At 41.6% G+C, this 24905-nt stretch overlaps 1 protein-coding gene across 3 annotated transcripts in view; it reads left to right on the top strand.

Annotated features, from left to right (window-relative positions):
* PAXIP1 (PAX interacting protein 1) overlaps nt 1–18936 on the top strand; it is a 70530-nt gene extending 51594 nt beyond the window's left edge. For all 3 annotated transcript variants that reach the window (XM_070077268.1, XM_070077267.1, XM_070077269.1), the window contains 8 exons: nt 2036–2106; nt 4673–4775; nt 7418–7586; nt 14388–14488; nt 15883–16017; nt 16107–16182; nt 16279–16338; nt 18760–18936. In XM_070077268.1, coding sequence (XP_069933369.1) covers nt 2036–2106; nt 4673–4775; nt 7418–7586; nt 14388–14488; nt 15883–16017; nt 16107–16182; nt 16279–16338; nt 18760–18776 — 732 coding nt within the window. In that variant the 3' untranslated portion in view covers nt 18777–18936. The remainder of the gene's footprint in view (nt 1–2035; nt 2107–4672; nt 4776–7417; nt 7587–14387; nt 14489–15882; nt 16018–16106; nt 16183–16278; nt 16339–18759) is intronic.
* The last annotated feature ends 5969 nt before the right edge of the window (nt 18937–24905 follow it).

A 24905-nucleotide genomic window follows, 5' to 3' on the forward strand; every position in this document is an offset into this window, starting at 1 on the left:
CAGGTGCATTAGCCAGGGAGCTGGGTGGAAGTGGAGCAGCTGGGATTCGAACTTGTACTCATATGGAATGTGGGTGTCTTAGTCGGTGGCTTAACCTGCTGTACTACAATACCATTTCTTCCATGAATGTTTTCAAGTACCCTCATATATTTCTTTTCCTAGCTTAAGCTAGTAGTTAAGATTTTGATAGAACATGACCCACTGTGACACCTCTGCAAAAGCAAATATTCTCACAGTATTTAGATGGAGAAAATTATATGTTGACTTTTAAGATCAAGCTGGGAAAGTGATTATCGGTTAGCCCTCTTCCCCATAAAAGGCTTATATTGTACAATTGTTAAGCTCCAAATATTCATTTCCATTGTGGTTTTGTATTAAAAGCTAAAAATTAGAGACTTGGAGTACAATTTATCTTTTTTTACTTAAGAAACCAATTGTTTCTGTCCTTGCTACCAAGAGTAATTTGGAGACGTAAGGGTGATTTTTGGAAATAGAAGTGTGAAGGTTTGTTTTCTTGTGAAGGTGGTAATAAAAGGAATAATAAACCTTCCTGCAAATTATTGTATAGTTTTCCATGTGTGCAAAGGCTAGTGGATTTCACATGCTTATGTTTATTTTGGTTATCTAGATATGGGTTGTAGTTAATAAAATCAAGAGGTGATTATTTCAGATAATAAAATATGAACAAATAAATGTCTTTTTGAAAAAACCTCTGAATTTAAAATGTGGAGGAGTGAGTTTCAAATGGGAGCAGAATTGAGACTGTAGTTGGTACCCTACAGGGACACCCATGGTTTTCTTGGCATGGCTTCTGCTCCAAGGAACTAAAGCTGGCCTAGTGGATGTGCACATGTTCGTGAGACAATGTGTATTTTAGCACCTTGTCCTGCTTTTAATAGCACTGTTGATCTGATTGTCACATAATATCTTTTGTGAAACTTCATAGGTGACATAGTCTTTTTAGGCTAATCCTCTGCCTGCGGCGCCAGCACACCAGGTTCTAGTCCCGGTCGGGGCACCGGATTCTGTCCCAGTTGCCCCTCTTCCAGTCCAGCTCTTTGCTGTGACCCGGGAGTGCAGTGGAGGATGGCCCAAGTCCTTGGGCCCTGCACCCGCATGGGAGACCAGGAGAAGAACCTGGCTCCTGGCTTTGGATCAGCACGGTGCGCCGGCTGCAGAGGCCATTGGAGGGTGAACCAACAATAAAGGAAGACCTTTCTCTCTGTCTCTCTCTCTCCCACTGTCCACTCTGCCTGTCAAAAATAAAAAAAGATTTAATTTATTTGACAGGTACAGTTACAGAGAGAGGTAGAGACAGAGAGAGAGGTCTTCCATCTGATGATTCACTCCCCAGATGGCCGCAATGGCCAGAGCTACGCCAATCCGAAGCCAGGAGCCAGGAGCTTCTTCCAGGTCTCTCACGTTGGTGCAGGGGCCCAAGCACTTGGGCCATCTTCTACTGCTTCCCCAGGCCATAGAAGAGAGCTGGATCAGAAGAGGAGCAGCTGGGACTAGAACTGGTGCCCATATGGGATGCCGGTGCTTTCGGCCAGGGCTTTAACCTGCTTTACCACAGTGCCGGCCCTGACATAGTCTTTTTATAGGGAGGTGGAATTACAATGATTGTGTTTTCCACATTCTAAATTAAGACATGGGACAAAATACATGAAGTCAAAATGATTTTGAGAAATTCAAGGTTGAGGTCTGCATATGTCACTTGAGATGAGGAAAGAAAAAGATGAAGACATTTAAAACTAGGACCTGAGAGTATTTAGTAAATAAAGAGGGAAAGTGAAAAAAAAAGGAAAAGAAAAAGAAAAAAAAAGCAATGCAGAAGTGTTTTTCTCTGGACTATTAATGTCTGTTCTCAGCTTGCATTATTGTAGTTGTCCTAGGTGAATACTAGTTCTGATGTGCTGAAGAGCATGACTCTTGTACATGGTTAGGTATTTTGATTGTTTGAAGTTTGATTTTGGAAGTTCCTGTATTACTTGGGAGATTGATTTGCTTAAATTAGAAAATATTCTGATTTCAGGGTTTACGATTACCTCCCAAACTGAAGCAGAATGAAGTGACTAATATCCAGCCTTCTTCCAAAAGAGCCAGGTATGCATATTAATCTTGCTTTTTTTAAATTTTTGGTTGTATTTTGTAGATCTGTTTTGGAAAATTGTTGCCAATTGGGGAAAGTTTATAAAAACTTAGGAAACAGGATTGAAAAGGATTTGCTCTTTGTTTCATAGAGTTGCTGTGATACATCTCATTTTTTTGCTGGAGACAGTGAATAATGACATAGGCCAGTATATGTTTTCCTTTTTTAATTAAAATAAAATATTGAATATTTTTCTTTAAGTAAAACTTTCCAAGACCCCCAACCCCAGTTAACTAGTATGTAAAACAGAAGCTTCAGTGGTAGAAGTGGGAGAAAAGGTCTAGAAGTCAGCGCAGAGGTGCCTCAGAGTCCAGGCTCCCGGCACTGCTAGCGAGCCCTGTGCTATGGGCACCTGGAGAGCTCTGAAGTGTGCTCCTTAGATCTGCCAGTTCTTGATGAGGACGACGTAATATTTAGCCGTGCTGACAAAGGACATCAGAGAGCACTTTGGAGTGATGTATGCACTGTATATTGCATGTTGAATTTTAGGTTGGAGTGTACAGATTTATATACATATCTTTTTTTTTTAATTATTTCCATCTCTTTATCAAGTCTCTCTTCTTTTTTTTTTAAAGATTTATTTTATTTATTTGAAAGACAGTTACAGAGAGAGGGAGAGACAGAGAAGTCCTCCATCTGCTGGTTCACTCCTGAATTGGCCACAACGGCTGGAGCTGAGCTGATCTGAAGCCAGGAGCCAGGAGCTTCCTCCAGGTCTCCCACTCCGGTGCAGGGGCCCAAGGACTTGGGCCATCCTCCACTGCATTCCCAGGCCATAGCAGAGAGCTGGATCGGAAGTGGAGCAGCCAGGTTTCAAACCAGTGCCCATATGGGATGCCGGCACTTCAGGCCAGGACCCTAACCCGCTGCACCTATATATACATATAGCGCTGGCCCCTATATACATATCTTCTTAATCTTATCTGATAAAGACATGGTTGACCAGTACTAGTCATTAATGAAGTCCTGGAAATCACTTAATTGCTAAGGCATAGCAAATGCAGACACAAACCCAGGAAGCTTTGTTCTCTACTCTTAATTCTAGAAAGCTCCTTTTATTTCAGTTTTTATTTACTTATTATTTATTTGAAAGGCAGAGAAAGAGAGGTAGATAGACAGATCTTTACACTGGCTCATTCACCAAATGCCTATGACTGAACCTGGTGGAAATCAATTTGAGTCTTCTACATGGATGGCAGAGAACCAAATGCTTGAGCCATCATCTGCTGCCCACCTAGAGTGCACATTAGTGGGAATCTGAGTTAGAGTAGGGTAGCGGGGACTGAAACCCAGGCACACTCCAATTTGGCATGTGAGCATTCCAAGGAGTGACTTAACCACTAAGCCAATGCCCACCCCTGATTACTTCCAAACTGCTAGGTAAAGCGTAACTGCTTGATTGTCTTTTGCAGTTACCGTTTAAGGAAAATTTAAGCTGTGAGCTTCAGTAAAACAGCTTGTTCTCTACGTTCTGGTAGAAGACACAGGGTTAGAATTAAAAGACCCCAGAAGCTCTTGACTGTTGAAAAGGAGAGCAAGCAATGGCCTAAGTCAGACAAGGTTATTTTAAAAACTTGGTATTAAAAAAAATGAAGAATGGCCATTTTAATGGTCCAGCTAGCAGAGTCAGTAAAATATAAAAATCAACTTTATTATTTGCTTTTCTTTTTGAAACCAATTTTTAAAAAATTGGGAAGGGATTGGGGAGGAAGAGAATACATACATATTAGTCTTTACCAAAAGCTAATTGGATTGTTCTCTTGGAGACTTCAGATGTAGTAGTGTTTATAGTACATATAAAGTACTTACAGTTTTTGTAATAACTAGTTACCAAATTGTTAATGAGGCAAGTGTTTGGTGTAGTGGTTAACAGACACTTCTTAGGATGCCCTTGTCCCATATTGGAGTTCTTGAGTTCAACTTCTGGCTTTGCTTTCTATCCCAGCTTCCAGCTAATGGGCACCCTGGGAGGCAGCAGGTGATGGCTCAAGTATTGGGTTCTTGACACCCACGTGGTAGAACTGGGTCAGTTCCTTGTTCCTGGGTTTGGCCTGGGGAAGTGAACCAGTAGATGGAACATCTCTGTCACTCTCTCTCTCTGTCTCTGACTTTCAAATAAATGAAAAAACAATTTTTTTTCAACAAGAATAAAAACCACTTATACTTAAAGCTATTGAACTTTGTCCAACCATTGAAATCCCTTTTACACCAAAGAACATTTTGTTTTAAGTTTTGCTTATTTATTTGAAAGGCCAGGTAACAGAGAGAGAAGGAGAAACACATCTTAGCCAGGAGCTCCATCTGGGTCTCCCATGTGGGTGGCAGGAACTAAAGCACTTGGGCCATGACCTGCTGCCTTCCAGGCTGCATACTGACAGGAAATTGGATTGGAAATGGAGGCAGGGCTTGATCCCAGGCATGCCAAACAGCAGCTTCACTGAACACAGTGCCTCCCCCATAGGAACATTTCTGTTTAAGTAAATAATAAGGTCATCACTGTTTTGTTTATTTATTTTATAGAATTGAAGATATACCACCTCCCACTAAAAAGTTAACGCCAGAATTGACCCCTTTTGTGCTGTTCACGGGATTTGAGCCTGTCCAAGTTCAACAATATATTAAGGTGAAATTTCATTCTGCTTTGTATAAGGATTTTTAGCAGTATCCCCTTCTGTGTATATTACTTCAAGCTAGAAGTTTATTGAGTAACATTTAATCAGGAATATCATAACAGTTTGTATAGTATATATAAAGTACTTACAGTTTTTGTAATAACTAGTTACCAAATTGTTAATGATTTCCTGCCACGTTCTGTGTTATCACTTCATATTTAGATACTTGCTTTTTTATTACTACAGAAGTGTGGTTCAAATGCATAGGCCAAGACCATTTTTATAGTCAAGTGAACATTTGCAAGACTACTCTAATGTCATTTTCTTTTTATTTTTTTATTTTTTTAATTTTAATTTTATTTTTTGGCAGAGTTAGTGAGAGAGAGAGAGAGACAGAGAGAGAGTTGTAGACAGTGAGAGAGAGACAGAGAGAAAGGTCTTCCCTCCGTTGGTTCACTCCCCTAATGGCCGCCACGACCGGTGCTGCACCGGTCCGAAGCCAGGAGCCAGGTGCTTCCTCTCAGTCTCCCATGCGGGTACAGGGCCCAAGCACTTGGGCCATCCTCCACTGCCCTCCCGGGCCACAGCAGAGAGCTGGACTGGAAGAGGAGCAACCAGGACTAGAACCCAGGGTGCCAGCGCTTCAGGCGGAGGATTAGCCAAGTGAGCCACGGCACCGGCCTCTAATGTCATTTTCATAAAGACAAGATTTTATTTATTTGAAAGGCAGAACAACAGAGAGAAAGAGATTTTTCCATCCACTGGTTCACTCCCCAAATCGTTGCAATGGCTAGGGCTAGGCCAGGCTAAAGCCAGGAGTCTGGAACTCCATCCAGGTCTCCCACATGGGTGGCAAGGGTCCAAGTACTTGGGCCATCTTTACCTGCTTTCCTAGGTGCATTAGCAGGTAGCTGGATCCTAGAAGTGGAGCAGTTAGGATCGAACTGACACTCATCTAGGATGCTGGTGCCACAAGTAGCAGCTTACCTCCCTGCGCCATAATGTCAGCCCCCAGAATTTTACATTTACTTCTTGAAATAACATCCTAGGGCCCGGACTGTGGTGTAGTGGGTAGAGCTGCCACCTGCAGTGCCTGGCTGCCCCACTTCCGATCCAGCTCTCTGCTACGGCCTGGGATAGCAGTAGAAGATGGCCCAAGTCCTTGGGCTCCTGCACCCATGTGGGAGACCTGGAAGAAGCTCCTGGCTCCTGCCTTCTCTGGTCATTGTGGCCCTCTGCGGTGTGAACCAGGAGATGGAAGACCTCTCTCCTTCTCTCTCTGTTTAACTCTGCTTTTCAAAATAATAAATAAATCTTTAGAAAAAAAAGAAAATAAATAATATCCCAAGGGATGATGGGATTTTGTTTGCTTACTTTGTATGCTTTTTTTTTGGCTCAGGAAAGATGGTTAAGAGTGTTAAGTTGACCTGCATATTTTTACTCCAAACATTTCTTTTTTTGTTTTTAAGGCTTATTTATTTGAAAGATTGAGTTATAGGGGGAAGAGGGGAAGAGAGATAGAGAGATTGATCTTCCATTTGCTGACTCACTCCCCAAATGGTTGTAATGGCTGGTCATGGGCCAGGCCAAAGTCAACAGCCTGGAACTCTATCTTCTATGTCTTCTACATTGGTACAACAGCTCCAAGAAATTGTGCCATCTCCCAGTGCTTTCCCAGGCACATTACCAGGGAGCTGGATTGGAAGTGGAACAACCAGTACTTAAACTGGCACCAGTATGGAATGCTGACATTGCAGATGGTGACTGAGCCCACTGCCCCACAATGCTGGCCCCACTCCTAACTTTTTTATTTAAGGAAAAGAAACCATTATAAATATTACTGTTCTAAATTTAGTACAATTTAAGTTTTATATCTTTAAAATATAAGTATAATTATTAAGAGGTCATTTTTTTGCCATTATTCTTTAAAAACAGGAATAGTGTGGTAATGTGCCTGGTGAGAGCAGTATCAGCTTAGAAATTCTGGGTGTATGTACTCTTGTGAAATGAGTGGTGTTATTCTAGGGCTATCTTATTTATTCATGGAGATGTGTTACCTGTGTTGAATGGATAGTCCATTTTTTTTTAAAGATTTATTTATTTATTTGAAAGTCAGAGGTACAGAGAGAGAAGGAAAGGCAGAGAGTGAAAGAGAGAGAGATTCTCCATCCGCTGGTTCACTCCCTAATTGTCCACAACGGCTGGAGCTGAGCCGATCCGAAGCCAGGAGCCAGGAGCTTCTTCCGGGTCTCCCACAGGGTTTAGGGGCTTGAGCCATCTTCTACTGCTATACCAGGCCATAGCAGAGAGCTGGATGGGAAGTGGAGCATCTGGGTCTGAAACCAGCGCCCATATGGGATACTGGCACTGCAGGTGGCGGCTTTACCCACTTTGCCACAGTGCTGGCCCTGAGAAGTCAGTATTTTAACCTTAATTTTCCTGGAGTTGATAACAGAAGCATAGATTGTAATTCTGCTGTTTCCTTTCCTCCTGCATTTTTATTTTTATTTTACATGTCATGCTGTTTTCTGTGCCTGAAAAGTGCACTCATAAATCTTGTCTTCGGATAGGTCTTTGCCTGCATTTTACTCTGCTGATGGGACTCTGTAGATTTTTAGGCTTTTCATTAGCTCCTCTGTGTTTGTGACTTTAGAAGCTCTACATACTTGGTGGTGAGGTCGTCGAGTCTGCACAGACATGCACGCATCTTATTGCCAGCAAAGTGACACGCACCGTGAAGTTCCTGACGGCCATCTCTGTAGTGAAGCACATCGTGACACCGGAGTGGCTGGAAGAGTGCTTCAAGTGCCAGAAATTCATTGGTAAGGAGCAGCGCCAGCACCTGGGTTTTTCTTTTGTTTTGTTGCATTTGTTTGAAGATTTTATTTATTTGAGAGGCAGAGTTACAGCGAGAGGGAGAGAGAGAGAAAAAGAGAGATCAAAAAAGAAAGAGAGAAAGGTCTTGCATCCCCTGGTTCACTCCACAGATGGCCACAACAGAGTTGGGCTGAAACGAAGCCAGGAGCTAGGAGCTTTCTCTGGGTCTCCCATGTGGGTGCAGGGGCCCAAGCACTTGGGCCATCTTCCACTGCTTTCCCAGGTGCATCAGCAGGGAGCTGGATCAGAAGTGGAGCAGCCGGGACTCGAACTGGAATGCTGGTGTTGCAAGTGGCATCTTAACCCACTGCATCACAAAGTGCCAGTCCCTGGCCAGGAAGTTCTAAACTTCCAAAGCGCATTTTCAATCCTCAAATAGGCACACCCGGGAGCAGAGGCACCTGGCCTCAGGATGAGCATCCTTAGTTTCACTGTGTTCTCAGTTTTACTTTGCATTTGGTCTTCATGCCTCAACCATACTGGCCCTTGCTACCTCTGTCATGTAGCAGTGCTGCGGTTCCCAGCACCTCACTCAGAGTGCACACATCTCGGGTTTTGCTGCCAGTGGTTGCCCTGGATTGCTGTGCTCTACACACCTTGCTCCCTGACCCGCAGCAGAATGATGCAGCTGCTTGAGAACAAGAGCAAGGCGTGAGGACTTGGGGCGAGTCAGGCCAGCAGAGGCACTGCTGGTCCCAACCAGCCCTGCACTCCTCTCACTGGCGAAACTACCCGCATTTCTCACTAGGCAGGTTCAGGTCGCCATCAAGTCAGTCTTGGTAAATTAAAACATTTCAGATCCATGTTGTTTTCTTGACCTCTGGTACTGAAGCATAATTCAGTTTTTAGTATGAATACCTAAGTACAAAGTATATTTTAAAGTTCATATAGTATATAGTCTGTTTTTATAGATGGGAAGTTAGGATCCAGAAGAATAAAGACAGTTAAAATTGCTGCTTATAGTAAGTAGCCTGCACTGTGGTGTAGCGAGTAAAGCCACCACCTGCAGTGCCATCATCCCATGTGGGCACCAGTTCGAGTCCTGGCTGCTCCTCTCCCAATCCAGCTCTCCACTATGGCCTGGGAAAGCAGTAGAAGATAGCCCAACTCCTAGAAGCTCCTGGCATCTGGTATTGGATTGACTCAGCTCCGGCCATTGTGACCATTTAGGGAGTAAACCAGCGGATGGAAGACATCTCTCCCTCTCCATCTCTGCTTCTGCCTCTCTGTAACTCTGCCTTTCAAAAAAAAAAAATATATATATATATATATATATATATTGCTGCTTATAGCAAAATTAGACGCAAACTTAAAATTCAATGTTTCTGTATCTAAGGCAATAAAACAGAGGAAAGAATAAATCCTAAATGTAAAGAAAAGTAATTGAACCCTCAATTGCAGTATTTGGTTACTTCTTGCTGTTCACAGTAGTTGTGTCCTGTAAGCTACTGCCAGCGCTGAATTAGTGAATACCAGATAGACTGTGGTTGCAGGAGAAGGTACAGTGCTGGGGTTCTCAGAGCCTCGGATTATTTTCATCAGTCAGTCAATATGTAACCTTTTATGTGTTTTGCTTTTTAAAGATACCTTTTGAAATATACGCTGTTAATTTATTGACACTAGACTCCAGGCTAACAGCACCATCCCTGGAAGAAGTTAATCCCACACACATATTCTCTCCATAGTCCCATCATGGCCTTTGTACACTTGGGGCATTTTAATCGGCAAAATCACCTACAAAAAATACACGAATTAAATGCACCATGAAGAGGGCACTTATTTGCAGTGAGAGCTAAAAGAAGGCAGGGTACTGTCTTGGTTGACCTCAGCTGGGTGGCTCAAGGTGTTTCTCCACTCTGTATGTCTGAATGACCACAGAAGTGCCACAAATACTGATTTTGGATTTACAAATAAATTTTAGAAGAGTAGGTAAATTCACAAATACAGAATTGAAGAGTGAGGCTCAAGTAGTAACTTTTTGTTCGTTGAAATATTAACAATTTTTGTTTTTAAATAAAAGACATTAATGAAGTATAAGAGTTAACCATGAAGATGGAAGAAAAATTATAATTACTACAAATACATTTAGCTCCCAACTTTATATAATGCGAGATTTATAAAATTTAGAATGAGGTACTCTGTTCTTTAATTGAAAGTAGAGTGTAATAGTTTATGTTCTACGTGGGAGTAAAACATCAGGGCGTGGGCACTGGGAGAGATGGGCCTGCAGTGTTCACTGCTGTTGGTTCTGTTGCCTTTGGGGGCACCAACTGTGGATCTTTAGTTTTTTTGACTATGCCTCTTTTTCCTTTGCTGACAAGAAGCATGCCAATTTATTAACAACCAGTTTGCCTAAAGTCTAATTTAGTGAATAAGCATTTTACTTAATACTCCAGGGTTATAAGCTTGTGAAAAATCTGATTCTTTTATGTGTTCATAAAGTTTACGGTACATATTTTATGGGAAATTTTGGTTGACTGGCTTTCATTTTTTATAGCATTGCTAATAAATGTTTGCTGTGTTGATCTCTGAGGGTATAAAGTGGTTTAGTTATAAATATTTAATATTCAGAAAACACATTTCATAGTTTATCCTACAAGTTTCAGGATTTTCTAAGAGAATTTTCTTTGATTGATTGATTTATTTAAGATTTATTACATTACTTGAAAGGCAGAGAAACATAGAGAAAGAGTGAGATAGAGAGAAAGAGATCTTCTTTCTGTTGGCTCACTCCCTAAATGGGCACGACAGTCAACAGCGGGCCAGGTGGAAGCCAGGAGTCAGGAACTCCATCTGGGTCTCCCACACGGGTCACAGGGGTCCACATACTTGAGCCATCTTCCGCTGCCTTCTCTGGCACATTAGCAGGGAGCTGGATTGGATGTGAAGCAGCTGGGGCTTGAACTGTGGCTCTGGAATGGGATGCTGGTGTCACAGCATAACCCATTGTTCCACATCACCAGCACTGAAATCAACTTTTCTTTTAATTCCATTTCCCATGAACTTTTAAAGTACTGTCATATAGTATGTATGCATTTAAAACTCAATGTCGGGGCCAGTGTTGTGGTGCTGTGGGTTAAAGCCCCGGCCTACAGTGCCAGCATCTCATGTGGGCACCAGTTTGAGTTCTGGCTATCCACTTTCGATCTAGCTCTCTGCTGTGGCCTAGGAAAGCAGTAGAAGATGGCCCGGCCGGCGCCGCGGCTCACTAGGCTAATCCTCCACCTTGCGGTGCCGGCACACCGGGTTCTAGTCCCGGTTGGGGCGCTGGATTCTGTCCCGGTTGCCCCTCTTCCAGGCCAGCTCTCTGCTGTGGCCAGGGAGTGCATTGGAGGATGGCCCAAGTCCTTGGGCCCTGCACCCCATGGGAGACCAGGATAAGTACCTGGCTCCTGCCATCAAATCAGCGCGGTGTGCCGGCCGCAAAGCGCCGGCCGCGGCGGCCATTGGAGGGTGAACCAACGGCAAAGGAAGCCCTTTCTCTCTGTCTCTCTCACTGTCCACTCTGCCTGTCAAAAAGAAAAAAAATTAAAAAAAATTTAAAAAAAAAAATAGAAGAAGATGGCCCAAGTCTTGGGCTCCTGCACGCTTGCACCTGCATGAAGAAGAAACCCAGACGAAGCTCCTGGCTCCTGGCTTCGGATCAGCTGAGCTGATCTGAAGTAATGTGGGAGTGAACCAGTGGAGGGAACACTTCTCTCTCTCTCTCTCTGGCTCTACCTCTCTCTGTAACTCTGCCTTTCAAATAAATAATTTTTTTTTTTTTAAAAAAAGACTCTATGTCTTCATGACTTGATAACTCAGTTCTTTATAGCAATAAGTAGTGTTCATTTTTCTGAACATATCATGGTCTATTTAGCTATTCACCTACTGAAGGGCATCTGAGTTGTTTTCTTCACAGAAGTATCATAAACATCCGCATATAGGTGTTTTGTGAACTTAAGTTTTCAACTGCAGGAGCATGTGTGCTGGATTGTATGGTAAGAGTATGTTTGGTTTTCTAAGGAACTGTCAAACTGTCTCCCGAAGTAGGTATACCATTTTACATTTCCTCCAGCAAACAAATGAGAGTTTGCTCTACATCCTCATGGGCATTTGGTGTTCTGGACTTTGGCCATTCTAATAGGTGTGCAGTGGTATCTCAGTTTTTTCTTTCTTCCTTTCTTCCTTTCTTCCTTTCTTCCTTTCTTTCTTTCTTTCTTTCTTTTTAAGATTTATTCATTTATTTGAGAGGTAGAGTTACAGGCAGTGAGAGGGAGAGACAAAGGTCCTCCATCCACTGGTTTACTCCCCAAATGGCCAAAATGCTGGAACTGCACAAATCTGAAACAAGGAGCCAGGAGTTTATTCTGGGTCTCCCATGTGGGTACAGGGGCCCAAGGACTTGAGCCATCTTCTCCTGCTTTCCCAGGCGATAGCAAAGAGCTATATTGGAAGAAGAGCAGCTGGGACTAGAACCAGCACCCATATGGGATGCTGGCATTGCAGGCAGAGGCTTGGCCCACCACGCCATAGCACCGGCCCCTCATTGTTGTTTTTATTTGCATTTCCCTGATGATATTTGATGTTTAGCATCTGTCTATCTGTTGTTGAGGCATCCAGATCTTTTGCTATTTTCGAATCAGTTTTCTTTCTTGTTTTAGAGTTCTTTGTGTATTTTTGATACAAGTACTTCATTAGATGTGTCTTTTGTAAATATTTTGTCTCATTCTGGCTTGTCTTCTCTTTTTTTTATTTTAATTATGTTTGAACAGCTTCAACATAGTTTGTAGATACAGTTCTCTTTTTTAAAAGATTTATTTATGTATTTGAGAGGCAGAATTACAGACAGAGATCTTCCATCCACTGGTTCATTCCCCCAAATGGCCGCATCAGCTGGAGCTGGGCTGATCTGAAGCCAGGAACCAGGAACTTCTGGGTCTCCCATGCGAGTACAGGAGCCCAAGCACTTGGGCCATATTCCGCTGGTTTCCCAGGCCATCAATGGGGAACTGGATAGGAAGTGCAGCAGCAGGGATTTGAACCGGCACTCATGGGATGCCAGCACTGCAGGCAGAGGCTTAACCTATTATGCCAAAGTGCTGGCCCCCATAGCTACAGTTCTAAGAATAGAATGATTTTCCCTTGTTCACTCCCAGTCTCCTTCCTTCTCCCTTTCTTTCTTTTTTAAAAGTTTTTGAGATAGCACGTTTTAAATTTACATTATAGTAAAAAGGCTTAATGGTTCACCAAATAAGATGTTTTACAAGCAAGAAGACCCTAGTTTAGTGAGATTATAGACAATGTATTTAAACAATAATTGAATGGAAAAATGACCATTTCACCCATGTACAGTAAATTTTAAAATAATCAGATCATTAAAACTACAGTAGTATGACATTCTCTTTTAAATATTTATTTTTTAAGATTTATTTATTTGAAAGAGTTACAGAGGAGGGAGACAGAGAGATATCTTCCATCCAGTGGTTCACTCCCCAAATGGCCACAGTGGCTGGAACTGAGCTGATCTGAAACCGGGAGCCAGGAGCTTCTTCCAGGTCCCCCACATGGGTGCAGGGTTCTATCCTCTGCCGCTTTCCCAGGCATATTAACAGAGAACTGAATTGGAAGTAGGGCAGCCAGGACTGCTGGGCTTTACTGCTGCGCCACTGCGCTGGGCCCCTAGTATAACTTTTTTTTTTTTTTTTTAAGATTTATTTATTTGTTTATTTGAAGCAGAGTTAGAGAGAGTCAGAGGCAATGGGAGAGGGAAGTCTTCCATTTGCTGGTTCACTCCCCAAATGGCCTCAACATCTGGGGCTGCTGCTGCTGGAGCCAGGAGTTTCTGCCAGGTCTCCCATGTGGGTGCAGGGGCCCAAGGACTTGGGCCATCTACTGCTTTCCCAGGCCATAGCAGAGAGCTGGATTGGAAGTGGAGCTGCTGGAACTTGAACTGGTGCCCATATGGGATGCTGGCACTGCAGCAGTGGCTTTACCTACTACACCAAAGTGCTGGCCCCAAATCAGACATTTCTTAAAACATTGCTAAGAAAATTGAAGACCAGTCAGTTAAAAATTCTGAGAAACTGCTATACACTTTTTGTGTTATTTCAAAGAATGTACTTTTGACACATAAATTTCGATAGATTCACTTAATTGATTATCAGCTAATTGACTCTGATATCCCTCAAGTCACTGAGGAGTTGGTTGTTATATGGGGGGAGGTCTTCAAAAAGTTCATGGAAATGCATGTTATGAAAAAACTGTGCACAGGTTTAAATTTGCTTGTTTTCATTTCATTTTGCTGCTTTTTTAAGTCCCTGCCTATGTGCACTTGGATGTGATGCTAATTCAAAGCTTGTCATTGCAGACCTAGCATTGATCACCTGGGCGCTGTGAGTGAGGAGAGTTTGTAAATTCCCTGACACAGTGAGATGATAGTTGGTAGGTGGAGAAGGGTGGTGCAGCTCTGGAGAAGGACCCAGCTTTCAGTAAATTTTTTTCAAAAAAGTTTATGACTCCCACAAAGTTAAATACGTAACACTGTTTTAGGAGAAAGAATATTTTTCTGTTTTGTTTTGGTCTGGCCGTTTTCACAGAGAAGTAAATGAGGCATAGTGGTGAAGTGTAAATACCTCAAGGTTTTACAGGTAGATAGCCACAGATAACATGGACCACCTGGACAAGGGGGAGCGTTCTGCGCGAGTGCTGCACCTGCCGTGCTGTGTGTGTCAGCATCTTTCAGAGGATGCGCTTCTGTTTTCCAGATGAGCAGAACTACATTCTCCGGGATGCCGAGGCTGAAGTGCTTTTCTCTTTCAGTTTGGAAGAATCCTTAAAACGAGCACATGTTTCTCCACTCTTTAAGGTATATGTACAGTTTTATTTTCACTTATTCAGGAGATGGAGAGAGACAAACAGAGATGTTCTGACCACTAGTTTGAGCCCCAAATGCCTGCAGTAACCAGGTCTGAGCCAGGCTGCAGCCAGCCAGGATCTCAGGGGTGGCAGAGACCCACCCACTTGAGCCCATCACTTACTGCCTCCTAGGGTATGCATTAGAAGGAGAGCAGAATGAAGCTGAGGCTGAACCCAGGCACTGTGGATATAGGACGTGAATGTCCTAGAGGCCACCTACGTGCTGCAGCGGATGCCTCTGAAGACTAAAGAAAAGAGAAATCAGTTTAGGTAGATGTGACGGATGGTGACTCGCAGGTGGCAGGTCACTGGGTGGAAAGGGCACCTCCAGAAGAGCTGGGCCCACCAGGGATTCCCATCTCACGGTTTGTCCTCCTTGCCCCTACGGGGGAGCACGGCATACCTCCAGAGAGCTTTTCTTTACTGTAATTTAAAAAATTGTCATGAAAATTAAATAAGTAGTTCTCTTAGAGGTAAGGCATTCAAAGAGTATCTTTGATAAGAGATTTTAAGTTAGTTTTCTGCTTTTAACAACTCTTTGGAGTAATTGATTATTTAGTACAATTCTGAATATATTTGTATTCAGTTGGAAAGGTATTTGGAAACATATTAATTGGATGTGTGCATAAATAATCCAGAACTAAAGATTTTTACAATATTTGTTAGGTGTTAGATAAGATACTTGGAACAGCTGGGAATTTTTTTTTTTACATCAAAAACTAAGTATATCAATAAAGATAGTAAAGATTATCTGTTCCTTTAGCTTCTTAAAGAGCTAATTTGGAATAGAAGTGATTAGCAATACTGAGTTAAGGTGCATTTTCTTTTTTCCTATCAATAGTTTAAAACAAAATAATGTTTTGTGGCTTACTCGAGAGCTAGCTTGTTAGATAAATCTTTAGCATCAGTATTACTTCCCAGTCTGTTTTGAATCCAAATAACATAGAGAAAATTGTAAAAAAGGAGCACAGGCCAGGAACCAGGCTGCATCCGTGTGCTCCCTGTCAGATGAGCATGGTGAAATGTAATGCTGAGTTAGGATCTTACAGATGTAGTGGGAAATGTGTGTTAATACAGTCTTGCTTATGCACAAAGCACTCCATTTCTTTTAGGTTACTTTTAATCATCGTAGGTCATACATAACATGTGAAAGTGCTTAAACCACTTCCAAATTTACATCCATTTGAGATTGAGTGCTAGTGGGATGGAGGCAATATTATCTTGATAAATTTCATGAAATCAGACATTTTGTCAGAAATCTCAGGGTAGAATCTATGAACAATTTTGTGGTTTAAAAATTAAAAGCATTTTAAAAATATGGTACATGTATTTTCAACTTATTAGGCAAAATATTTTTACATCACACCTGGAATCTGCCCAAGTCTTTCCACTATGAAAGCAATTGTGGAATGTGCAGGAGGAAAAGTGTTGTCTAAACAGCCATCTTTCCGGAAGCTCATGGAACATAAGCAGAATAAGGTGGGTAGAGTAAAATCAGCTCTGGGATCCAGCATCACCCTATATGTGATTCATTATTCAGTGGCTGATAAATTCATTTTTTCCCTTAGAGCTTGTCAGAAATAATTTTGATATCCTGTGAAAATGACCTTCATTTATGTCGAGAATATTTTGCCAGAGGAATAGGTATGATTTGTTACTTTTGCTATATGTTAGAATATATGTATACCCTCACGGCAGTGCGTTGACTTATTTTAAATGTCTTGTCTCCCTTCCATTCAGATGTTCATAATGCAGAGTTTGTTTTAACTGGAGTGCTCACACAAACGCTGGACTATGAATCATATCCTTTTTGAAAGGGAATAAAATATGGATGGGTTGAAAATGGATTTGCAATATTGATAGCAACATATTTACTGTGTTTTATAAGCCATTTTTCCTTTTTTTGCTATTATGATTTATGTGGTTAATACTTCTTTCTTTTCAATATATCTTATTTAATTTCAAGTAAGACATTCTCTTAACTGAGTTCACTTCTGGTAGGTGACATTAGAAAAGATATGTTCTAACTAGTGTAGGTATTTTAAGTATTCAACAGAAATAATTGCAATAATAAGTATGTTTCTTATCAGCTCATTTTTTAAAACATTTAACTGAATTGTGAAGTGCTATAGCTGGTTTTTTTTTTCTTTTTTGTTTTTTTTTTTAAGGTCTATTTATTTATTTGCAAGAGTCACAGAGAAAGAGGAACAGATTTTCCAACTGCTGGTTCACTCCCTAAATGGCCACAGTGGCTGGAGCTGGGCCTAGCCAAAGCCAGCAGCTTCTTCCAGGTCTCCACATGGGTGGCAGTGGCCCAACCACTTGATTCGCCATCTGCTCCTTTTCCTGAGCCGTTAGCAGGGAGTTGGATCTGCAGTGGAACAGCCAGGACACAAACTGGCTCCCATGCAGAATGCCTGTATTGCAGGTGGTGGCTTAACCTGTTACGCCACAACATATAACAGATAATTAGGTTTATCAGTCCCTCTCTCTTTTATTCATCTAGATTTTTAGAAAAGTATTTATTTTACTGACAGAGTGAACTTTAATCCACTGGTTCATTTGCCAAATGCCTACAAGCTGGGAGAGAGCACAATCCAGGTTTCTCATGTAGGTGGCAGGAACCCAAGTACTTGCACTGTTACTGCTGCCTCCCAGGGTCTGCATTATCGGGAAGCTGGCATCAGGAGTGATGTCCCGCCTACTCCGATAGGGGACACAGGCCCCTCAACTGTTAGTCTACCTGCTAGTCCCGCATCAGCTCATTTTCTAATTTGCAGTTTTCAAAGTAGAATTTTGATTGATACAGGCTCTACATTCAGGTACTTTGATATGGTAAATGAAAGCACAGTATATTGGAAGTATCAAAATGAGTAATTTGTGTTGTTAGTAGGTAAAATGCCAAGGTAAATCTTTAGAGCAGTAAATTTTGACGAAATTGGGCTTTCTTTAAGAAAATCAGGAGAAAAATAAAGCTTGTAATCCCTTATTTGTAGTCCTTATTAGAATTCTCTGAAATACTATTTTAATGTTTGAACAGCTCACCAGTGAAGGACAATGTGCCTTAAAAATCTTGGTGAAAAATTGAGTTTCATCCTGTTTCTCACTAATAGGACCTGCTCTCAGGGGATGTTTCTTAGGCGTTCTCCCTTGGACTGGTATCATGAGGCTGAAGGACGGGCCTTCCCACCAGCAGCAGTCTGTTCAGCCCGAGTGCAGCGGCATCTGCACCCTCTGACATCCTTAGTGGGACCCTTCTGTACAGGAGGGAATTTTGTGTTTTGGGTGAGAGTGCACACAAGTGAATAGTCAGGGTTCTTTCTTATCTGCCTAACCCATCCAGATAATTAGATTTATCAGACATTTTCTCCTAACCACAAAAAGCCCATGATTATATTAGACAAAAGACCTAGAGAAAGTCACTCCTTAGAAGCAAATATCATGTTTAGCAATAAATAGCTTACTTAGTTGGAATGATGGATGGTGCAGAAATCCCTTTATCAGTGATACTAGAGCTTGGTTTATTCTCTGTCTCCATCTGTTAGGAAATTAGTACAGAAATTACTGATAAAAATGATAAAAGACCCGCTAGCTGGTTCCAGATAAATTTGTTTTTTTATACAATATGCACTCTTCACATCTTTTCCAGATTTTTTTCTGTCATTCATGTTTATATTTGTGAAAGTCTATTCTACATGTTATTTGCTCTCAGAAGGGAGAATTGATTTAAATGTTACATGGGTGATTTATGAGTCCAATCTCGGGCCTTTTTTCACATATGTAGACTGAATTTTGCCCAAAGTGAATGGCTTAGAATTTCTGGAGTTGGCAGGTGTTCTTGAAGGTCCAGGTAGGAAGCAGTCATTTGTGATGAGGACCTTGGGGATGTCACTGTGTCAGGGTGGTACCTTCTGCATGTTAGTTGAATGCAGTCTCCAGCTACTGTAGGGCTTGTTAGCCTTGGCCACCATGACATTGCCTGGGTAATTTGAACCGGCATGAATGCCCAGTACTACCCGCACACTGACATGCTTAGGCTGAGTGAACCTTTGTGTCAGGATTAAGAGTCCTCTGAGATTTGGATGTGTAGCAAGACTGGTGTAAGAGGGGAGGGAAAAAAAAGCTATAGCATTCTTTTAAATAGTATCTGAGACTGGTTACTGTTTATTTAACTTCACTTTTTTGCCTTGTGCTTACAAGTCATTTTCCTCAACAAGCCCACATATAAATTTAACTGATAGCTTCAGCTGCTGTGAGCGTGGAGTTTGGAGCACAGGGCCGGCTGCAGCCTGGGCCCAGCGCCAGGGCTTCCTTCAGACACTCTTGTTTTCCAGCTGCTTTCTTAGGGAACACAATTTTAAAGCAGGAAAACAAATATAATAAATATACTGCATCTTATTAAGATGTGCAATTTTATTCTGAGGAAACATAAATTATGTTTTGTATTATATGACTTTGAGAGCCCACACTAGGTTTTACGATTCATTTGCCAGGTTTTTAAATGTTTTCACAAAACTGTGCGGAACTTCAACTACAAATAAAATGGTGTAAATAAAGACCTTGCTATCTCTAAATTATGGATGTTAAAGATCTGAAATGTTTTGTACTTTGATTATTTTTATTTCTTATACTCTTTTCTTTTATACTGATATCTTGCCCACCTTTTAAATAAATGTACTTTTGAACTTTACTTAGAATTGAGTGATCCTTTGTTATTCCATATTTTTTGCACAACTAATATTTGTATCAAAACGGATCACATTTTAAGTAACTTCAAGGCACAATATTTTCTAGCAAGTTTTCTGCTCAAGAAATAATTTGTTAGGAGGCAGCCATTTTCCAGCAATATGATAGTAAATACCCAGGCTGAGGTACATTCAAAATATTTAGCAGTCACCAATGCACACCACCAGTCAGAACTGGAGATGCCACAAACATCCGTGTCCATTTGCTTCTGTTCCTCTGTTCCAGATGTTACTGCAGTATACTGCCTGTTGGCTTGTGGGTATAATGAAATCGCTGGAGATTCTACTGAGTACTATTGGAGCAGTAGCTATTACTATAGTCAAGATCCTGCTGCCGGATCCTGCCATTGCTACACAGTTTCTCAGTTATGTTCCTGAAACACTCAAGTAGCTTCCACAACAATTCCGAAAATATCTTCCTCAAAATACTCTTTTGTTCAGTTGAAAATCCATTCTTTAGTTGCACAATAGTCTCTATGATTCAAGTTTGAACATAGTTTAGATGGAGCATTTGTATTAAAAAATGTTAACAGAATAAATTCCATTTATAAGAATTCTTAGTATTTCTTCGGGACTTTAATCTTAGTTATCCATTCCAGACATCATTCCTTTAGATATTTCTCCCAACTCTGACAGGACAGGACCCTGTGGAGTTACTTCTACAAATGGAAAGGTAATTCAATTTCCTATTATTAAAGTAATGATCAATATCATCAGCATTATCATTTCCTGTCTAAGCTTTGACCTTCTGAGGTGATTTCAGTGAACTGATTACCATGTGGGGTATCTTTAGGTCTTATCAAACACGACTGGTTTATGTGTTTATTGTTTCCCAGAAATAACGATCTGTTGGTCTGTGTGTCCTAACAGCAGTTGTTTCAAACGTACCACATGCTAGCACTTGCTGGTATTTTTTAACAAATTTTGTGCCTCAAAATATGTCTACTTTAAAGTATATATTTTTGTACCTAAGAAGGCTTACAGATACTTATCTACACACATGAACATTTTCCTTGATGTATCTAGATTTACTGTTGCTGTGAGATATTTTAGATTCTGTAGAATCCTGGAAGTGCAGAAGTTTCGTAAATTGACATGCAGTTTTGATTTGCAAAGTATTCAAGATACTGTCCTACTCTTAGAACCTTGAAGAAAAGTGAAGATAATTACAGAATAAATGAGCCTTCTGGGTAGAGTGTAATGCATCTGTTTAATCTTTAGTGAAGACAGGGTGTTTATCTAACCAAAATACAACTATGACTGATTTGATTAACCTTTCAATTAGTGTTTTTTTTTTTTTCAAAAGCTGCCAAGAAATAATCTTTAAAAACTCCAGGAGCTGTCTAAAGCCAACTGGCTTGCACAGCTGTTAGGCACTGATTTGGGGGCTAAGAGGGAGTTACATATGAACATACAAGAACACAAAAACTTCAAGTGAATACTCAGAAAATGATTTCTCATAAGACAGCCTCATTTATTCCTACAGAATCCATATAGAGACACAATGCAGGCTACATACACAATTTAAAAAGTAACCACAATAAAAGTATTTTTAAAAGTTGTTGTAATTTACAGTTATTTTTATCTAATATAGCCAATGTATTGTGTCTACTGAAGTAATGAATAGTTAATAAAGTTATTGAGAAACCATTAGTCTTTTTTTGGGTGACAAGTCTTCAATCCAGTGTATATTTTATATTTAAATCTCTATTCTGATTGACTAATTGCAGATATTTGATCTGTATTTAGATTTCATGCCATTTAGAGTTGAAAAAGTAAATTTACATACCCAAGTAATTCAAAACATAGCTAAGTGTTTTACAATAACTGAACTCGGGCCAGTTTTTTAATTAAAATTAGTGTTAGTTAAAATTAAAAACTCAGTTTCTTGCTTGTGGTAGGCATATTTGTAGCATTCCATGACCAGGTGTAGCTGATGATGTTTGAAGAAAATAAACAGCCATCTAACCATGCCATCTCGTTTATTTGCCCCAAATTGTGTAACACTTGGGCAATTAAGGATGGCAGGAAATGTGAATGCTAATGATGAAGATGTAAATATTCCAGCCAGGTCATTCCAAGATTGTTTATTTGTGTGGCATAATTAAAATTTCCTCCAACTGATAGATCACAAAATGTATATTTTTAATGTGCATAAATGCTTGTTATCTAGAGGAAACGTGGGAGAACTAATGAGTATCCTAGCTCTAGGAATTTGCAATCTCATTAGGAACAGTTAAACAACATATGTCTTAATCCTGCAAATATTTAATGGTCATTGAAGAAAAAAATGTTTCAATAGTAGTAGCTGCCCACACACTTTATTTTGTTTAAATATTTTGTAAGTTAAATGGGAGGTAATCGTATCCTCAGCTTTTTAAACCCAGGGTGCTACTCAGTTCGCCGTAAAGCTCTCCCAAATTATTTTTGTTAAACTGAACGATGAATGATTAAGTTCTAAATCTGTAGGAAGTCTGGCTCTCTCCTAAAATGGATCTCAGTTCAAAGAGTGCCTTTCTCCTCCACCATTCACTCACTCATTCTTCAGACTCTGTACAGTCCCGGCCGTGAATCATCTGCTTAGGGGCTGTGGGAGACACAGCCTTCGGCTCTGCAGTTTCCTTTGTCCCTGCCCCCGCTCAGTTATCCTGCTACAGACCTACTGACGGCTGTCCACCCCCACTGTCATGTTCATTTCCCCTCGCCAACTTCCGCAAGGGCTCTATTGCATCTCCTTGCCTCTCATCTCCCTTTTCAGGTTGCCCTGGAGTAAGACTGCTTGTCACATTCCTGCTCAACGGAATATGAGAACCCCAGTTGTGGTGTTCCAAATCTTTCCTAATCTCTCGTGACATCCGCATCCCACCACCCTCATTGCCATTAGTCACGCAGAATTACTCGCTGCAGTCTAAACTTGCCAAACCCTTCGCAGCCTTCTCAGTGCATGTGCTAGTGCCTTGCATCGGCACAACCCCCGTTTCCTGCTTGGCCAGCTGTGCTGCCCATTTAGTCCTTGCACCGGGTTTCCTGTCTTCCCAAGCAATCTTGTGTCCTCTTCACGCCCCTAGCATTCTCAGATACACCGTCATGTGCCCCCTCCCCCTGCATTGGTGAAGCCTCAGACAGACCTTCTTCACCTCTATCTGTGGTGAGCAGACCCCACCCTCCCAGATTTCCAGCTCCTACTCCCTAGAACCTGTGACTCCTGTGTTACCTTAGTGGCAAAGGAAACTTTGCAGACCTGATTAAGGACCTTGAAGTGAGTAGATAAGCACAGGCCAATCATGTGAGCCCTTGAAAGTGGAAGAGGAGGGCAGAACGTGCCCTGCTGACTTTGAAGATGGGGAAGGAGGAAAGAAGCCAAGGAGAGCCTCAGCATTTCTCCCATCCAAGTACTAACCAGGCCCGACCCTGCTTAGCTTCCGAGATCAGACGAGATCGGGCGCGTTCAGGGTGGTATGGCCGTAGACAAGCCTCAGCATTTCTAAGAACAGAGGGCAGCCCTCAGGTCCAGCCAGCAGGAAAATGGGGCACTTAGTCCAACAAATAAGGAATGAATTCCGGCAGCAGCAGGAGTGAGCAGGGAAAGGATTCTCTGCAGGGTCTGCGCGAGAGAAGGTGCGCCTGACACCTTGATGTCAGTCTGATGAGAACTTAGCAGACTTCTGACCTACGGAACTGTGAAACTGGATTTTACCTGTTTTAACTTAAGCCTCGAAATTGATGGTAATTTGTTACAGTGGCAATATAAAACTGGTAAAATACCCCAGATTCTAGTAGGATTAGTGATGGGTGACGTTTGCTCAAAATATGTTGACTAAAATGATAGGCAAAAGAAGTCTGGAGAGGGAGTGTGATTAAAGCTATTCCATAAAGGTGTTAAGAAGACAGGACCACAGATAATAAGTGACATGTTAGAACCCCCTAGGAACTGGAGGCAGAACATCACTATGGTTTAACTGAGAAGGATACATTTGGGGAACAGAGAATAGTGATACTGATGTGAACAAGGCGTTTGGTGAAAGTGCCCTGAGAGAAATTGAAGGTGAAATCAAGGCTGGAGTTTGGGTAAGACATGTAAACTGACTGCAGCTATCAGGGAGCTGGTGCAGCGGCAGTCCACCCTGCAGTCACGTGGTGTAAGGCCAAGGACAGGCTTGAGGGCTGCTTTTCAGGGCAGTGAAAGGTACCAAAGGAATGGCTGGAGAGGAGAGACAAGAGACCTTGACGTTACAAGACTTCAAGGTCCCACGGTGACCCTCCCGAGAGCAGAAACTGCTGAAAATGGCTAAGTGGATACAAAGTAACAAACCCATGAGCTGACAAGACAGGAACAGGCCAAGAATAGTGTGGGTAGGAACTCAGGGACCAGCTGAATACTGAGGCCAGTACCTTGAGAGTATTTTTCTACACAGCTAAACTTGGGTTTGTTTTCACAGCCTTACCATGAAGAGGGGAAAAGCTCACGGCTCATCTAAAGTGAAGAACTTAGTAGGAGACCCTCCTTCTCTAATACTGAAACCTCAAAGGGCTATAATACCCTCAGTACAAGTATGACAAAGAAACCTCAAAATGCTACTGACAGTTCTGGGCATCGCACCCAGGCTCCAGCCTTAGTGCTGTGGCACCAGCCCACCATACCTGGACGGTCTTGAAAAACAGTTGAACCATGCGGCCAGTGCTGTGGCGCAGCGGGTTAACACCCTGGCCTGAAGCGTTGGCATCCCATATGGGCGCCGGTTCAAGACCTGGCTGCTCCACTTCCAGTCCAGCTCTCTGCTATGGCCTGGGAAAGCAGCAGAAGATGGCCCAAGTCCTTGGACCCCTGCAGCCGCGTGGGAGACTCGGAGGAAGCTCCTGGCTCCTGGCTTCAGATTGGCACAGCTCTGCCCCATTGCGGCCAACTGGGTAGTGAACCATCAGATGGAAGACCTCTCTCTCTCTCTGTCTCTCTCTCTCTCTGCCTCTCTTTGTAACTCTGACTTTCAAATAAATAAATCTTAAAAAAAAAAAAAAAAAAAAAAAAAAAAAAAACAAGAAAAAGCAAATCAGTTAGACCAAGAGTGCTCTCAGGTGCCTGGCAAAGACGATTGCAAATCCTCTTCAAAGGACTCATTCTGTCCCCCAGAGAAGGTGGTGAGGAAGGCAGTAAGGCATTGTGATCAGGAAGGGCCCTCACACATTGAATTAGTGACAGATCATAAAAACGGGAATATTTTCTGAGACCGGAAAATATGAACAAAAAGAAGTTATTCAGATTGGAAAGTGTGTCAAAAAGAACTTCTAGAAATGTAATGATTGAAATACAAAACAGTGGATAGTTTGCAGGCTATATGATTTTATATGTAGAGAGCCTCCAAAGGTGCCATAAACTAAACTGTTAGGACGAAAAAAATGAATTTAGCAAAGGTGTAGGGTATAAAATCAACAGAAATCAGTTGTGTTTCTATACACATGTTGTTGTGTCCATACAACAAATGGACAGTCTGAAAAGGCAACTAAATTCCACTTACAATAGCATCGAAAGGAATAAAATACTTAGGAATAAACTTTAAAAAGTGAAAAACTTACACACTGAAAACTATAAACTATTGATGGATATTTTTAAAAGACCAAAAAGTA

The sequence above is a fragment of the Oryctolagus cuniculus genome, chromosome 7 (genome assembly GCF_964237555.1).
Source record: "Oryctolagus cuniculus chromosome 7, mOryCun1.1, whole genome shotgun sequence".
In the NCBI taxonomy this organism is placed as follows: domain Eukaryota; kingdom Metazoa; phylum Chordata; class Mammalia; order Lagomorpha; family Leporidae; genus Oryctolagus; species Oryctolagus cuniculus.